This window comes from Mesocricetus auratus, unplaced genomic scaffold, assembly GCF_017639785.1.
Source record: "Mesocricetus auratus isolate SY011 unplaced genomic scaffold, BCM_Maur_2.0 Super-Scaffold_100047, whole genome shotgun sequence".
Lineage (NCBI taxonomy): Eukaryota > Metazoa > Chordata > Mammalia > Rodentia > Cricetidae > Mesocricetus > Mesocricetus auratus.
The window spans coordinates 5,481,766-5,499,454 of NW_024429224.1; the positions used below are offsets into that span (position 1 = coordinate 5,481,766).

The 17,689-nt window shown below is 45.1% G+C and overlaps 1 protein-coding gene across 8 annotated transcripts in view; it reads left to right on the forward strand.

Moving 5' to 3' along the window:
• Positions 1-17,486, forward strand: part of Gapvd1 (GTPase activating protein and VPS9 domains 1) — a 72,207-nt gene extending 54,721 nt beyond the window's left edge. For all 8 annotated transcript variants that reach the window (XM_040735553.1, XM_040735557.1, XM_040735555.1 and 5 more), the window contains 9 exons: positions 584-706; positions 1,672-1,801; positions 4,227-4,336; positions 5,000-5,159; positions 6,642-6,829; positions 10,532-10,745; positions 13,794-13,866; positions 15,175-15,372; positions 15,581-17,486. In XM_040735553.1, the coding sequence (XP_040591487.1) occupies positions 584-706; positions 1,672-1,801; positions 4,227-4,336; positions 5,000-5,159; positions 6,642-6,829; positions 10,532-10,745; positions 13,794-13,866; positions 15,175-15,372; positions 15,581-15,721 (1,337 nt within the window). In that variant the 3' untranslated portion in view covers positions 15,722-17,486. The remainder of the gene's footprint in view (positions 1-583; positions 707-1,671; positions 1,802-4,226; positions 4,337-4,999; positions 5,160-6,641; positions 6,830-10,531; positions 10,746-13,793; positions 13,867-15,174; positions 15,373-15,580) is intronic.
• Positions 17,487-17,689: the final 203 nt, after the last annotated feature.

A 17,689-nucleotide genomic window follows, 5' to 3' on the forward strand; every position in this document is an offset into this window, starting at 1 on the left:
GTGAGTTCCAGGACAGCCTCCAAAGCTACAGAGAAACCCTGTCTCGAAAAACCAAAAAAAAAAAAAAAAAAAATTTATTGTTGGGGCTGGTGTGGTGGTAGTTCATGCCTCAAGTCTCAGCACTCAGCAGACTTAGACAGGAGAACCGCAAACTTAAAGCTAGGCCTTGGGCTACATGGTGAGTTAAAGGTCAGCCTGGGTTATACAGCAAGGCTATTCTGTTTGTCCCTGATCCTAAAACAAGAAAAGGGTGGTAGAAGTTATGTTCACGTGAACTGATAGTTACTGTGACTTGAGCAAGCGCTTTAGAGTCCTTTCTGCACTGCACTTTCACATAGCCATGCAGAGTGTTAGTGGTACTGAGGTGGAGTGACTCCTTGTTGTCCTGCTTTGGGAAGGCTCTTAGACTTAGTGGTGGGATGGAGTAGGCAGCTGCATGGTGCCTGGTAACACTGAGATATGTGCCCTTTTTTTAGTCTGACCTCCTAATCTGCGTTTGGGATTATGCTACTGGTGTCGTACTAACAGCAGGGTTGATAAAAACCCAGGGAATAATTCTCTCTCTTTCTTTTTTCCCCTGCAGACGAGCCCAGCCCTAGGCTCAGTGCACAGGCTCAGGTTGCTGAAGATATTCTGGACAAATATCGCAATGCCATTAAACGGACCAGCCCCAGTGAAGGCGCAATGGCAAATGATGAGAGTGCAGGTGATAATCATGATAAATTTAATGGTAGTAATTTATTATGGTGATAATGACAATCCTAACTACAGTAGCCTTTACAGTAGGCTGTCTAGAGGAGCAAGTCAGTCAGATCAGCATGTCCCTCTCCGTGCCTTCCCACTAAACCTGGCCACTCCAGAAGTTCAGATGACTTAGGGTTATCTGATGAGTCTGGGGTGATAGCCCAGAGGCACTTGGTGCATGTTTTAGTGAGAGGGAATTCTTTTTACTGTCTAGAGAAGTGTGATTTGATGTAGTTATGGACTTTAGTAGAGCTGTGGTGGTCAATGCAGGCTAAGGCACCCTTGTTGCTTTGGTACTTCTTTTCTACAGGGTTTTCTTTCTTCATAGAGGAATACTGACTAGCTATTGTAAAATTATGGAATCCTCAAGATAAATTGAAGGCAAGTAAAATCATATAAAACCATAAGCAGCGGTTTGCTAAATCTATCCATGCCTGCATATGCCAAGAGCATTTTCTGGAAGAATCTTCAGAAAACAGTTACCTGAGGAGGATGCCTAAGGCTGAAGTCGAAGTGAGGGCAGGGAGCAATTCTGCCTCTTTGCTTTTCCTTTTCAGAGTAGTAGGGTGGTAATACAGGGCCTCACTCTGTAGGTCAGGCTGCCCTTCAACTCAGAATTCTCCTTCCTCCCAAGCACTAAAATTACAGGCATGTGCCATCATGTCTAATCCTTTTTTTGGGGGGGGGAGATTTTAAATAACAGTACAATGAAGGTTAATAAATCCTATATTTAGACTTGCCAATTATAAACGTTCTATCATAGTTTCTTACACAATATTTATTATATTCAGGAATATTTTATTCCTTTTGACTTAGAAGGTTTTTTTTCCTGTTTTTGAGACAGAGTCTCTGAATACCTGCTAGTACCAGAAGTTCCCACATTAATTAACTTGGGTTATCCTTTTCTCGGGCACTGGTTCTGTCTAGAGGTCATGGGTGATGGTGAGAGTGCTCATGATTCCCCTCGGGATGAAGCGCTGCAGAACATCTCAGCTGACGACCTCCCAGACTCTGCCAGCCAAGCGGCCCACCCTCAGGATTCTGCATTCTCTTACAGGTATTTTTTCCAGGAGTTGTAAGATTGGGGTTTGGACTTGTTTTTGTTTTTCATAATACTTTTGAAAATAAATTATAATTACATTGTTTTTCCCATTCCCTGTCCTCCTTCCAATGCTTCCTATTCAGGCTTTGGACTTTTATCACCATTTTAATCATTTCAAGTCAACCAGTTGTTAAGTATAAAGAACTAGTGGATGGTAAGTGCTTGCTGCACAAGTGTAAGGACCTCAGTTGAAGCCCCACTGCCTGCCTGAGAAGGCCGAGCCTGCTGACCGCACCTGTAACCTTAGCACTGGGACCCCTAGGGCCCACTGCCCAGCTAGTCAGCTCCCTTCGGCAGGCAGAGCAACATAGCTTTACATGGTTAAACAAATGCAGCACAAACAGGCGTAACACATCTTTGACTAGTTAAATAGTGCGCAACACTGCTGTCTGTGCCCCAGGAGCTGCACAGATAACTCACTACTGTCTGTGCAAACCCAGCAGCCTGTGTCGTCAGCACGGTGGGGGACTCAGTAATGAGGGATAATTGTAGGATTGCCGCACTAATAACTGGAGCTGTCTTGACACCCTCTCCATTCCCTGCAGTCTCCTCCACAGAGCTTGAGAAAGTGGCTTTGGGGGCCTGGCCTTTGCCCTTGCTTGGTAAGGAGCTGCTGCTTCCTCAGACAAGGAAGGCGCTGTACAGCACCCTCATCTAGCTTGTGTGTGATTGTTTCCTCTCCATATTCAGTTATTTTTTAATGATTTGTTTATTCTTAAACTTTAAACGTTATTTTATCCATAAATATTTGGAAGCTTCATATTTTTTTCTCTTTGGTAAAATTAAGGAGAGACTGGCAGACAGTTTTATTGAGTTATAACTTCCCTAAGTCAGGTGACTTTACCATAGTATAGTTTATAAAATTCTTGGCCGAACTGGTTAGTTTTGTCAACTTTATACAAACTAGAGTCACCTGGGAAGAGGGAGCCTCCAATTGAGGAATTGCCTCCATTGGATTGGCCAGAGGGTGTGTCTTTGAGGCATTTTCATGATTGGTGGTTGAAGTGAGAGGGACCCGCCAGCCCACTGTGGGTAGCCCTACCCCTGGGCAGGTGGTTCTGGACTGTCTAGGAAAGCGAGCTGAGAGGTGGCTCAGTGGTGCTCTTCAGAAGATCCGAGTTCAGGTCCCTGCACACGCTTCAGGGACTCATAGTTACCTGCAACTCCAGCTCCAGGAGATCTGACACTTCTGACCTCAGTAGGAAATTGCACTCGTGTGCACAAATGCACAGGTACACACGCAATTTAAAATAATAGAAAATACATTGGTGGGGGGTGCTGAGCAAGCCGTAGAGAACAAGCCAGTAAGCAGATTCCTCCATGACTCTTGCTTGAGTTCCTGCCCTGATGGACTGTGATCTGGGCATGGGAGCCCAACAAACTGTTTTCATCCCAAGTTGCTTTTGGTCATAGTGTTTATCACAGCAATAAGAACCAAACTAGGACAGTGGGTAAGTATTATGTTTGATTAACTTGATTTCTAAGTTACTGGTTTGGTAGGGACAAATCTGCTAAGGCAAGGCCCATGGCTAAGTCATGAGGTGGGTATGTGGTGGCCTATGGAAGGAGCAAAAGTTTTTCTCCAGGGCATCAAACTCCCTTCTTTGAACAACCCCACAGGATCAGGAAGGGTCATAGGTCCTAGTGAGGGAGACACGTGTTCATGTGGGTGGGAAAAGCTGTGTTACCACTAAATGGCAGTAGGTGCATCACCAGTTGGAAGTTATAGAATCTAATCTCAGCACAAAACCTCCAAGTGATAGGGCATAGCAAGTGTGCCCCCCCCCCCCCCCCCCGGCATGGGCTTGTGTGTAGCAAGGATGCTCTTTGTGGATAGACTAGTAGAAAGCATGCAGGTTGGCTCCTAGGAGTCTGTGCTGCGACACCCCCTCTGTCTGCTCTAGCTTACAGCAGGGTTTCTGACTGACATGCTGGCCCAGCTGAGCTTTCCCAGAGTACTCTTCCAATCCTCTCACCCCAGAACTAGAGTCCTGTGCTTCTCAGTGAGGTGTCACTCAGTTTAAACTGGTCTTTTCTTAAAGAATTATTTGTGTACCGGGCGTTGGTGGCTCACACCTTTAATACCAGCACTCAGGAGGCAGAGGCAGGTAGATCTCTGTGAGTTTGAGGCCAGCCTGGTCTACAGAGTGAGTTCCAGGACAGCCTCCAAAGCAATACAGCGAAACCCTGTCTCGAAAAACAAGAATCATTTGTGTTTTGAGCTAACATGTTAATTTATGTGTACGTATTTGTAAACTGTAGCCATTTCTGATGGACAGTGTGCTTAGCTGGGGGTCCTCCGTCCCAGCTCCAGCCATACAAAGAAGGATAGCATCATTTCTGTGTAAGTAAATTAATGTGCCTTGCACTTACTCTTCAGAGATGTTAAAAAGAAGCTGAGGCTTGCGCTTTGCTCTGCGGACTCTGTGGCTTTCCCAGTGCTAACCCATTCAACAAGGAACGGATTACCTGACCACACAGACCCAGAAGGCAAGTCACCCATGACTCTTTACTCTCTCCCATACACACAGCTTGAACAGTAGCAGCTGCCCTCTCTCACCTGTCAACTAGCAGAAATTCCCTGTGGTCCAGGACATTTAAGGGTACTTGGATCTCTTTTTTTTTTTTTTTTTTTTTTTTTTTTTTGGTTTTTCGAGACAGGGTTTCTCTGTGGCTTTGGAGCCTGTCCTGGAACTAGCTCTTGTAGACCAGGCTGGCCTTGAACTCACAGAGATCCGCCTGCCTCTGCCTCCCGAGTGCTGGGATTAAAGGCGTGCGCTACCAACGCCCGGCCTTGGATCTCTTTTTTAAAAATCATATTTGCCATCTCTGTGTCTGCCATGGATGTGTGTTTGGTTATGCACAGAGGCCAGGAAGGGGTGGTAGAGCCCCTGGAGCTGGAGTTCAGACAGTTGTGAGCTGCCTAGGGTAGGTGCTGCCATCCAAGCTCTGGTTCCTGCACAAGCAGCACAGGCTCATAACCCCTGAGCTGCCGCGGCACCCCAGCTCCTGGTATTTTGATTTCTGACTGTTTATTTTCTTAACAAGAGTGGCAGCACTGTTTGGCTCTAATAGTTAGTTGTGCAGTAGGGTTAGTATCCCAGATGCTAAGTGTGGATACCCTAGCAGAACTCTTGTTTTTGTTTATTTTAGATAATGAAATCGTATGCTTCTTAAAAGTTCAAATAGCTGAAGCAATTAATTTACAAGATAAGAACTTAATGGCACAACTTCAAGAAACAATGCGTTGTGTGTGCCGCTTTGACAATAGGACTTGTAGGAAGCTGCTGGCATCCATTGCTGAAGACTACAGGTACTGTTCCCAACCTACCTGCAAGCTGGCAGTGTTTCATGTTGTTTGTTTCCTAGTTTTGAGGGAGACTTTTTCTTGTTTGTTTTAATTGGTCTTTATTGAAGAAATTAAGTTACGTGACTATGTTTTTTCCAAGACAGGGCTTCTCTGTATTGTTTTGGAGGTTGTCCTGGAACTCTTGAACTCATAGAGATCCACCTGCCTCTGCCTCTCAAGTGCTGGGATTAAAGGTGTGTACCACCAGTGCCTGGCTTAGAGCTTTTTTCTTTAAAAAATTTTTTTTTATTTAATTGGATAGAGATTTTTAAGCAACACAATTTAGAAATGTTGTTACCAACAGTTCTTGCTAATAAAAAAAAGTGTAATTTACTTCAGCTTTGCATAAAAGGAGGTAAAGCAGAGGTTGGGGAAACAGCTCAGTGAGTTAAGTACAACCATGAGAACCTGAGTTTGGTTCTCCAGCACCCAGGCAAAAGCTGGGTGGTATGCATGTATCTGTAACTCCATCTGGATGGGGGAGAGCAGCTACGTATGGATCCGGATGGGAGCTTGCTAACTAGCTAAAGCTGTAGACTCCTGTCTCCAAAAAAGGGTAAATAGGTCACTGGATAAAGGCACACGCCATATAAGCTTGACAAGCTACGTTAGACCTCCAGAATTCACAAAAAAGTGGAAGGAGAGAACTAACTTCCCAAAAGGTATCCTGTGACCTCTACATGCATTCTGTGGCATACTTGCATGTACACTCGTGTGTATACAATAATTAATCTTTTTTATTTTGTTTTTCTTTGAGACAGGGTTTCTTTCTGTAACAGCCTTGGTTGTCCTGGAACTAGCTCTTGAAGATCCACCTGCCTCTGCCTCCCAAGTGCTGGATTAAAGGTGTGCGCCACCACTGCCCAGCATAAATAATATTTTTTATAACTTTTTTTAAGATTTATTTATCACATGCAGTGTTCTGTCTGCACACCAGAAGAGGGCACCAGATTGAATTATAGGTGGTTGTGAGCCACCATGTGGTTGCTGGAAATGTGAGTGCCCACTTAGACAGAATGGACGCTCTCAGTGTCAGGGGATCTTGCTACACTAACAGTATAAGCAAATGAGTGATAGTGGTTATTTAATATTCTAGTGTTTAATATTCTAGTGTATATAATTTGTTTTTTGTCCAGAAGCCATTTTTCTGTTGAGTGTGGGGTCCTACAAACATGACAAATGGAATGAGGCTGCAGAGGACCTTAGAGACATGTAGTGAGTTAGGTGCTGATGATGTGTGCACAGAAACACGCACAGGGGTTTTCTTCTTGAGCTGGTGGTCTGGCTAGTTCCCAAGATGCTTGTCTACAGCCTCTTGTGCCAACTTGCACAAGCCACAGTGTATGAAGTAATGTGTTTTACACGATTAGCACTTTCAGTTGCTGAAGAAAGTATGTGTGTATATGCTGTACACGTCTGATGTTCAGCAGCACTTTTTTATTTCAGGAAAAGAGCCCCATATATTGCATATCTCACCCGCTGTCGACAAGGACTACAGACCACACAGGCTCACTTGGAAAGGCTCCTGCAAAGAGTTCTGCGAGACAAAGAGGTAGCCAATCGGTACTTTACCACTGTCTGTGTGCGGTTGCTGCTTGAGAGCAAAGAAAAGAAGATCAGGGAGTTCATTCAAGGTAACTAAATGCATTCACACAGACATCTCTTCAGTCATGTGAGATGGGGGAATTCTTTTTATTTGCTGATTTATGGACATGCCTTACTTCAATACCCATTCATTTCCTCCCCCCCTTCCCCTCCCCTCCCCTTCTTCCTCCCTTCCTCCATTCTTTCCTTCCTTCCTGATTTTGGAGACTGGTGAGGTGAATATTGGCTGCTCTTCCTGAGGACCAGGGTTCAACCCCAGTCCCCACATAGCAGCAACTCATAATCATCTATAACTCTAGTTCCAGGGATTTGCTCTCTTGTAGCCTGTGCAGGGACCAGGCACATACATGCGTAGGCAAAACACCTATACACAGTAAAAATAATAATAATTAGAAGTTTTTTAGTATTTATATATCCATACAGTGTGTGTGTGTGTGTGTAAAAGCCAAAAGAGGGATCAGATCTCCTGGTATTCAAGTTGCAGGTGCTCGTGGGTGCTGGGAACCAAACTCCCATCCTCTGGAAGTGTAGCAAGCTGCTTTTAACTGCTAAGCCACCTCCAACTTCTTTTAGATTCATTTTTTTATTTTATTTATAATTTTTGATACTGGGTCAAGCCACAGAATGTGGTAGACATATAAGACAGCTTGAAGGAGTTGGTTCTCTCCACTGTGGCTCCTCGGAATCTGGATTAGTCAGGTTTCTCTACAGGAACAAAACTGATAGAATGAACTGTCTATCTGTCTGTCTATCTATCTATGGAATTTATTAGAATGACTTATAGACTGTGGTCCAGCTAGTCCAATGGATGGCCCAAAAATCCAGTAGTTGTTCAGTCCATGAGGCTGGTTGTCTCAGCACACACTGGAATCCTGAAGAAGTAGGCTCTAATGCCAGTGAAGGAACAGGTTTGCCAGCAAGAATAGGGAAAGCAGGCAGAGAGCGCGCTTCCTTCTCCTGTGTCTTTATAGGCTCCCGTAGAAGGTGTGGCCGGATTAAAGGTGTGCCTTCCCACCTCAGAGATCCAGATTAAAAGTGGTCTTCCTGCTTCAAATGGTTTTCCCTCCCCGGTGTGCTTAGTCACTTGGATTTTCGTTAATCCCAGTTGTGATCAGGTTGATACCCAAGAACCGCCGTCACAGGGTCTGACTTGGGTTTTCAGGTTGGCTCCAGTTCCAGGGGATCTGACACCCTCTTTTGTCATCAGAGGACATCAGGCATGCTTGTGGTGCACAGACATGCAGACATACATGCAAACAAATCACTCATATGCATAGAAAAAAATTTAAAAATTTAAAAGTAAACAATAAAAGATTTATTAAAAAAATAAACCAGGAAAGGAAGGAATGAAGGAAGAAGGAAAGAAAGAGGGAGGGAGGAAAACCAAAATGACTCCCAGAACTATGGTGAAGGTGCTCTGTACCACAGATGGGCTACCTGAAATAGCCGTCAGCATCACCATAGTCCAGGTGGGGCCAGTGTGCAGACTCAGAGCTGCCACTTGCAGGGACTCATCAAGAACTCATAGACTTCCCAGTGTGGGCTGCTGCTCAAGCACACTCTGGAGGGAGGACCAGTCACTATCCCGTGTGGATGCCAGCTTTCCCTGGTCTGCTCCACGGTACTGCTCTGCTCTATGAATGTAGTAGCTAGCTCAGGATGGGTAGGAAACACCACACACATACCTGCTGCTCAGCTACTGGAGTGAAAACTGAAGGACCAACTCCATGTCCTAGGCAACCTCTGCTCAGAATGGGTAGGTGGCAGTAGATCTTGGCAACACTGCCTCCAGGACGTGCCTCCTGCCTAGTTAGGAGGCATCACCACACTGCATGGATACTAATTCAACACAGCCAGATGCTGAGAATGCAGGACACTCACAAAGCGGGAATCTGCAATATTGTAGAGGTCAAACAGCAGCTTCACTTTTGTTGTTGTTTTGGTGGGGGGGTTGGTGTTTTTTTGTTTATTGTGGGGGTTTATGGACAAGGTCTCACTGTGTATCTCTGGGTATTTTTAAAGTCACAGTAATTGTTCCGTCTCTGTCTCCTGAATCCTGGGATTTGAGTTGTGTGCTGTCATGCCCTGCTCTTAGTGACCTGAAACTCCATACCTATAACCTAGCACTTGGGAAGCTGGGAAAGAAGGACTATAAATTTAAGTCAGCCTTGGCTGTAAAGTGAGACACAGTGCCAAAGGAAACCGCAAAACTGTGGCCATGGGGTACAGCTCTGTAAGTTGTGCAGGGGACTGAGGCAGGGAGATCACACACTCAAGGGCTTCCTGGGACACTGAGTGAGTTTAAGACCAGGGAGGACAACTTAGGAATTCAAGGCTAGCCTGGGCAATTTAGTGAGATGCCCTATCTCAAGATTAATAGCAAAGTAGGTAAGGACATAAATTCAGTGGTAGCCATATCCTGGTATATGTGAGACCCTGGGTTCTCTCCCCAGGGCTTCAAAAACAAACAAAATTAAAAGTAGTAAGCATTGATACAAATCTCTAAGTTGCATGATTTTGGGTATCTATGTACAGGGCCTGTGGAGATGACTCAGGAGTTAAGAGCATTGACTACACTTCCAGAGGACTTGGGTTTCATGACCCACATGGCAGCTCACAACAATCTTTAACTCTAGTTCTAGGGAACAAGATATCCTGCATACATGCAGGCAAAACACTCATATGCATTTAAAAGAAAATTGGAGATGTTAAAATGTTCTACTTTTTCATTATTTTTTATATAAGGTAGCCCAGGCTAGCTTTAAACTCACTCTGTAGTCATGGCCACTCATGAATTATATTGATCCTGTCCCCTCTAACTCCCAAATATTGGCATTAAAGGCATGTGTGGTCATGTCCAGCATTGTTTTTTGGTGACAGAGTCTCCAGCTTGTAACACTCCTACCACAGCCTTCCAGATGATGAGAGTATAGGCATTTGTCACCATGCCCAAATTATATCCATATAACTTTTAAAAACTCTGTATATTCAAAAAGAAACAAAACAACAACAACAAAACCCAAGCCAAACCTGTGTATACTTTGTAACAAACCTTAAATGTTTATGTATTTCTTATCTTTTTCTCTTTTTGGTATTTTAGCCAAGATACCAAATTCTAAAATCTCACCCATACACTATTGACTTCAAGATTAGGGTATTAGTATCATTAGTTAATTAGAATGATTTCTACAGGCTATTCTCTCTTTTCTACAAGAGTGACATTCTTAGGCTACCATTGTGCCCGGTGGAGTCTTTAAACTGTGCATAGGACTGAATGCTGCATAACTGAGCTATAAATGAAGTGACTAATGAGCAGGTTGTGTACACAGTGTGGCCATTCTGACCAAAGGAATATTTCACATATAGCTGGATAGAATGGGAGTTTCTAGATTTCTTCACTCTATTCAGAACAGTGTGTGGTTTAAAACTTAGGAATGGGTGGAAAAGATGGCTCGGGGATTAAAGGCATTTGCCACCAAGCCTGATGACCTGAGTTTGATTCCTGGAATTCGTATGGTGGAGAAAACCAACTCCTACAAGTGGCCTCTGACTTCCACATGTATGCTACGCCAGGTGCACAACCTACAAATGTTTATTTCTAAGTTTTCCATTTAACACTTTTTGATAAGGATAATGAGGATAGAGAACCAAGCTGAGGATGCTGGGGTCTGCTGTAATTCCTTTTTAGTGTTACTTGATGACATATTTTAAAGATGACTTTTCCCTTGGAGACTTTCAGAAACTCACTGCTGCCGACGATAAAACCGCTCAAGTGGAGGATTTTCTCCAGTTTCTGTATGGTGCAATGGCTCAGGACGTCATATGGCAGAATGCCAGTGAGGAACAGCTGCAGGATGCCCAGCTGGCCATCGAACGGAGTGTGATGAACCGGATATTCAAGCTCGCTTTCTACCCCAACCAGGATGGGGACATTCTCCGTGACCAGTAAGTGTGTCAGTGCTGACTGCTCTTCGTGAAGGGAGATGTATCAGAGTGACGCAGTCCAAGGAGATGAGATGTGCAGCGTTGCGTTCAGTAGGAAGAGAGTGGTGTGAGGAAGTGGATTCTGAAGGCTCTGCTGTGGACCTGCTTCAGATGTCCTTCTGTGTCTTCTCTGTGGGCAGCGTTCTTGCCAGGCATCGCTCTCTCAGGAGCCACTCCCTTTCTAGCTTCAGTTGCTCAGGCCCACCCCTTTAATAGGCTGTGGTGCCACCTGCCATTTGTTTGAGTCATAGTTCCTTTTCTTTCTTAAAGATTTATTTTTATCTTACATGTATCAGTGTTTGGCCTGTGTGTGTGCCATGTGCATGCCTCGTGTCGTCAGAGGCCAGAGGAAGGCCTCAGAGTTACAGATGGTTGTGAGCTGCTCATTTTCAGTCCCTCATTTATACTCCTCCCCACTATTATGCTTGTCCATAGGACCTTGTGCATACTAGGCAAGCACTCTTCTCTGTGGGGGGCTGGGGGGCTGGGGGTGTACTTGTGGATATCAGAGGTCAACATCATGCATCTTCTTCAGTTGCTCTTCACCCATTTTTTAAGACAAGGTATCTGCTGAACCTAGGCTTGATAATTCAGCTAACCTGGCCAGATCTTACCGTCTCCACCATTGTACTTAGGGATGTAGGCATGCGTGGAAGCCAGGGACCCGAACCTAGGTCTCCACTTTCCCTTTGCAAGTACTTTCCCAGGTGTGTCATTTCTCCAAGCCTCCCCTGATCTCCATCAGTGTATTTCAGAATCACATGCTATCTTCCCTGCTAGGTTATGTCTGTCATGAGAGTGGGAAATAATGCCTTTATACCAAGTGTGGTATCTTATGCTGTTAAGTCCAGCACTTGGACAGCTTAGGCAAAAGGTTCTTTTCAAATTACGACCAGCACAGGCTACAGTGTGAGACCCTGTTTGTTCCCTGTGAAAACAAATAAACAAAACCACTTTACTCACCACTGTGTTATAGCATCAAGAACAGGGCTTGGCTTCTGATATGTGCTCATTGTATATTTATTGAGAATTAAATACAGTTGTATGGTACCTGACTTATACCTCAATAAAACTGTTTGTAAAAGTTAAATTAGGGGCTGGAGAGATGGCTTAGTGGTTAAGAGCATTGCCTGCTCTTCCAAAGGTCCTGAGTTCAATTCCCAGCAACCACATGGTGGCTCACAACCATTTATATATATATATATTGAGATCTGGTGCCCTCTTCTGGCTTGCAGGTGTTCATGCAGGTAGAACACTGTATACATAATAAATAAATCTTTTAAAAAATGTTAAGTTGGGGCTGGAGAGATGGCTGCTCTTCCAGAGGTCCCACGTTCAATTCCCAGTAACCATATAGCGGCTCAACAACCATTCATAATGAGATCTGGTGTTCTCTTCTGGCTTGCAGGCAGTCATGCAGACAGAGCACTGTATATATGATAAATACATTTTTAAAAAAGCAGAGTTATCTTGTAGGCAAGGGATGTAGCTCTGTGGTAGGCAGGAAAGGCTCTGAGTTTGATCCCAGTGTTAGAAGTGAAAAAGAATGCAGAGTGAGGCAAAGTGGCACACACCTATAGTCAGACTTTAGGAAGGCTGACGCAGAACACTCACAAGTCCATAGGGACCCCCCCTCCCAAAAAAAAAGAATCCTGTTGCAGTCGGCTGGGATAGAAGAGTATCAGAAGTGTAGAGAATTTAGCTTTTGTGTTTTTCTTCTGTTTCCCTGAGTACTACCTAACAATCCTGTGTCTGCCCCCAAGCATACTGACATCACTGTTTTCTAGCAATGACTTTGGTGCCCAGAAGCCCCCAGGAGTCCATGTGATAGGATCTCAAGGAAGGCTAGTAGTAGATTTTGGTTTTTACAGGTTTCATGTGTATGCATTCGTGCACAGTGGGTTTTATGTTTGCTCTACCACTGAGCTACACCCAACCGTCCGGGTGCATGTTTGAGAGATTGTAGTTGATGTGAAGTGGGCATTAGGGTTGTCCCAACCTCCCCATCTACATGCTCTTAGCCTCAGGCTGCCTACTCGTCCTGGGCCCATTTCCTCTGTCAGCTGTATTTGTGAATCAGGCGTGGGAGACTGAGTGGGGTGTTGAAGCTAAATGCACCGGCGTTTCTGTGGGTGGTGTAGTGTGGACAGCAGACACGTGTCTAGAAAGGACCAGAAGCCATGAGGCTGGATTTACCCTTGCTGCTGAGGCAGACACTTAACTTTTAGAATCCTAATATGGTCATCATGAAGGCAGGCAGGTAGTGGACTCTTGCTTCCACGTGGCAGCCGGGGTCTTTGCTTCCTGGCCTGTGACCCCTCTTGCTTGCCCTTCCCTTCTGCTCTCTCACTGCCCTGTCTCTCACTGGACCGTGTGTCCAAGCTCAAGTCCTTTTCCACTGCCTGGGTTCTGGCTTCCTCCACACTCCCACATCCTCCCAGCTCTCTTTTGTAAAAACATTTAATTTTTATTTATGTGTGTGTGAGGGGTGGTGCACTTGAGGCAGTGTGAGTTCCAGGCAGTGGGAGCTGCCCAGCCTGGGCACTGAGAGCAGAAGCCAGATTCTCTGGAGTGCATCTCTGCTGAGCAGTCATCTTCCTAGCCCTTAGCATTCATTTCTAAGTGACGCTTGCTTACATGGAGATCGTCTTACTGTGTAGTCCACATTGGTGCTGGCCTTGACCTCCTGACCCTCCCTTACCTCAGGCTGGAGTTAGCTTCCACTGCCATGCTTAGCTGCAGTGTGGCCTTTTTGTTGTTCTTGTTTCTTGAGACAATGTTTTCCACATAGCGCAGGCTAGCCTCTAGCTTACCTTGTAATGCAAGTTGAGCTAGGAAGAAAGCCTTTTTTAAATAAAGTATACCTCTGACTAAGAGTCTCAGCCATGATGTGACCTATATCTAGAAGTAAGTCTAAAATGTTTTGTTTTGATAAAATACAATTATGACTATTTGTATATTTTATTTTCAGAAATGTACATTTACATATGAATTTTGGGTGGTTTTCAGGGTTCTGCATGAGCATATCCAGAGATTATCTAAAGTAGTGACTGCAAACCACAGAGCTCTGCAGATACCAGAGGTAATATGGGCTTGTGTGTAGTGTGGGTGGTGGGTGGAGAGTTACCACTTTGGCAGGGCATCCAAGTACCCAATAGAAAGCAGTGTTTCCCCAGGTGCCCTTCCTTTGCATTTCACTGCCCCGAGGTTCTTGTGGGGGAATTCCTTAGTGTGGAAAAGACCTCAATGGAAGAGCAGGGAGAGCCCACAGCAGAGTTCCCCTCAGTGGCTCTGCACCTAGCATAGCTTCTGTCCCTGCTCTGCCCTCTGGACTGGCTGGTGTGCTGCCCCTGCACACCTTCTGACGGGCTTTGCACAGCTGCCAGGTAACAACTGTTCCAGAAGAGATGCTCGGGTCTCAAGACCTCAGGGCAACTACTCAGAAGTCATACTGCTCTTTCTCCTGATGAGTGTCCGAAGGAAGCTGCAGGGTGGCAGCTGCTTAAGGTTTCTGGTTGTTGTTAAAACTTACTTACAGCCAGGCAGCACTTGGAGACAGAGGCAGGTGGATCTCTGTGAGTTAGAGACTGGTCTAGTCTACAGAATGAGTGCCAGGACAGGCTCCAAAGCTACATGTCTCGAGAAAAAAAAAAAACAAAAACAAAAAACCCAGCTTATAATGAAGCTGGTTGTGGTGGCACATGCCTTTAATACCACACATAGTGAGTTCTAGTACAGCCAGGCTGTTATACAGAGAAACCCTGTCTCGGAAAACAAAACAAAAACAACAAAAGTTCCTTATAATGAAACAGAGTACCATGATGTTTTACATTCTCTTTGGTGTGAGTTTTTATTGTTTCTTTGTCTGTCTGTCTGAGGCAGGTTCTTTTTGTTGTTGTTTTCTGAGACAGGATCTCACTATGTAAACCAGGCTGGCCTTGAACTCACAGTGATCCACTTGCCTCTACCTCCCAAATAGAAACAGGTTGTTATATAGTTCAATCTGGCTTCAAGCCTGCTGTGTTACTGAGGCTGACCTTAGACTCCTGATCCTCCTGCCTTGGTCCCCCAAGTGCTGGGATCACAAGCATATGCCACCATCATGGGCTTCAAGTTCATTTTTTTCTAGATGCACTGCAACACAGATCCATAGTGATGTTTACATTGCCTCCTTCTGCTAGCTTTTGGAATCCGCTAAATGGAAAGTCTCACCCCAGTTTTGTAAGAAACAGGGCACAGTTCTGAGCTAAGCTCTGTCTCTGTGTCCAGTACCTTGGGTGGGAGGGAAGAAAACAGTCCTTTGTCCTTAGGTTGATGGGGCAGGCACCGTGGCTGCAGTGCAGGCTGCTGTTGGATTTGTGATCTCTGTGTTGTCTGCCATTTGGCTTAGGTCTATCTTCGTGAGGCTCCGTGGCCATCTGCACAGTCAGAAATCAGGACAATAAGTGCTTACAAAACCCCCCGGGACAAAGTGCAGTGCATCCTGAGAATGTGCTCCACCATCATGAACCTCCTGAGCCTGGCCAACGAGGACTCTGTCCCTGGGGCAGACGACTTCGTCCCTGTGTTGGTGTTTGTGTTGATAAAGGTGTGTCTCTTGCTCTTGACTGATGCTTTATGTGGCCTCCTGAGCAGGTAATAGGATCAGATCCTGAGTTCCTTTTTACGTCTTGAAGGTGCTTATTTCCGACATAGTTTGGGGACCGTTGTGTGGGTCCTGGTGGGGTAAAGCACAGGTGCTCGGACGACTCCGGCAGAGCAGAGCGCGAGTAATGGCTCTCTTTTCTCCTGTCTAGGCAAACCCACCCTGCCTGCTGTCCACAGTGCAGTACATCAGCAGCTTCTATGCCAGCTGTCTGTCTGGAGAGGAGTCCTATTGGTGGATGCAGTTCACAGCAGCGGTAGAATTTATTAAAACCATCGACGACAGAAAGTGACTGTGACCAGGCGCACCAAGGCATCAGACTGTAGCCAGGAAACAGCTCTCTATGACACTGAAGATTGTTCTGTCTAATATGTACAGCTTCCAGACGTTTCCACGTGGCTCTTCTAAGCAGATTAACAAGCTAACACGCTGGTTTTCCTTCCCTTCAGCCGTTCTGAGTTGCATATTTTATTTCTTGTCTCCATGTAGAGAGTAGTACTGCAAAAGGGACCATGTTTTTCCAGGTGTTTTAAAATATTAAAAAACAGAACAGAATCTTTTAGGAAACATCCAGATCTCTGTTCTTGGATTCCCCGTTTGTCCCTTTCATTTTAGAAAGAACAGTGCGTCTTGTAAGGCCCTGTCTCACAGCTGCACTGTGGGTTTCGGGAGCAGTGTGCTACAGCCTTCCCACAGACACACTCTCCTGAGTTGAAAAGCTAAGGAGGACATGTAAATATAATATATATTTATATTTGATGTGATATGGGCATCTCCAGACTTAACAAACAAGTGCGGTTGCTGAGAGTAGACTGTGACATTCCCTCTTGTGAAATGGTTTCCTCGACAAAGTTTAAGCTGAGCTTAAAAGCAAAACTATAACTATTTATTAGTGTGTAATTCAGTTTATTACTCTACACGTGTGGAGTTTGATGGGGGAAGTCATGTAGGCACGTGCCACCATGGACATGTGTTGAGCCTGCACCTTGGGACAGACTCCACCATGCGTCACATAGGACGAGCAGTACATGGCCAGGTGTGCCATGTCCTCTGCACCCGCACACTGAGTAGAAGCCACAGACAGGGCTCCTTTCAGACCCTTAATTGTCATCTGTTTGATGATTATTCACATTGAATGCATAGACCAGGAATTCAGTGAATGTCATTTTTTAAAACTAATTTGTATTGTCTGCTGTACTGATCCAGGTTTTACTAGTGTTAAACTATTTTGATCAGCCGCACTATTCTTAGGGGGGAAATCTATTTTGGCAGGTTTCTGTGCCTTTATTGCCCTCTTCTGGAAAAAAAAGTGTTTGCGTAGTTTGGTTTGCATTGTATACCAGTAACTATAATCAGGAATGGGCTTTGGTACCTGAGGAGCTGGCCAAGGAGGCCCACCAAAGCTTCAAGCACAAGTCTTGTACATAGGCCATCATTGACGGGTTCCACCTTGAATGTTTCTGAACATGTTCAGCTTTTATGACAAATGCTGCAATCCTATACTTTCAAGTCCCTTGTTGCTGGCAGCAATGCAAGCGTCTTCTAAGGGACCTGTGACGACCAGCTGCGAGCAGATGGATAAAGAGGCCGTCTGTCCCTCTGAGAACTCGGCCACACTGTGCCAAAAGAAGCTGGGTTTTCGTCATGCTTCCACCTCTTCCGACCCCCTTTAAAATCCCACATAGGAATTTACACAGGAGGGGGCGTCGTCTCTGCCCTCAGGGAGAGATCAAAACTAGAACCACAAAAATATCCTTTCAAAGGTTGGGTCAGGAAATGTATGTACTTCATGAACTGCCATTGTCAGCCTTGCCTTGGTCAGACGTTACATCCCATCGCAAGTACACTGCAAGCCAAACCAACATGGCTCTGCACCTAGATGGGACTCCAACATCCACTCCAGCACTGATTCAGTAAACGCTAAGCAGATTTCGAATAGTTGGAATTCATTGTTAATGGGACTTAACTTGTAAATCAATGAGAGACTTTTCTCTCTCTCTGTAATGGTAGCTAAATATATTCCATGTTATCACTGTGGAAATAAATATGGAGACGTGGCTGTTGCACAAAGGCTCTTTTCTGTGGCATGAAGGTAGTGGATTTGGGGTGTAGGGCTACACTACCCCAGCAAGTGGTGAGGTAGAATTTGGCATTGACACCTGTGGACTTGGGGGTTAAGGCTAGTACTTTTCCAGGGGCAGACAAATTCCTCTAAAACCCATCATCACTGCTTTGTAGAATTCTCTTTTCTCCCAGATTT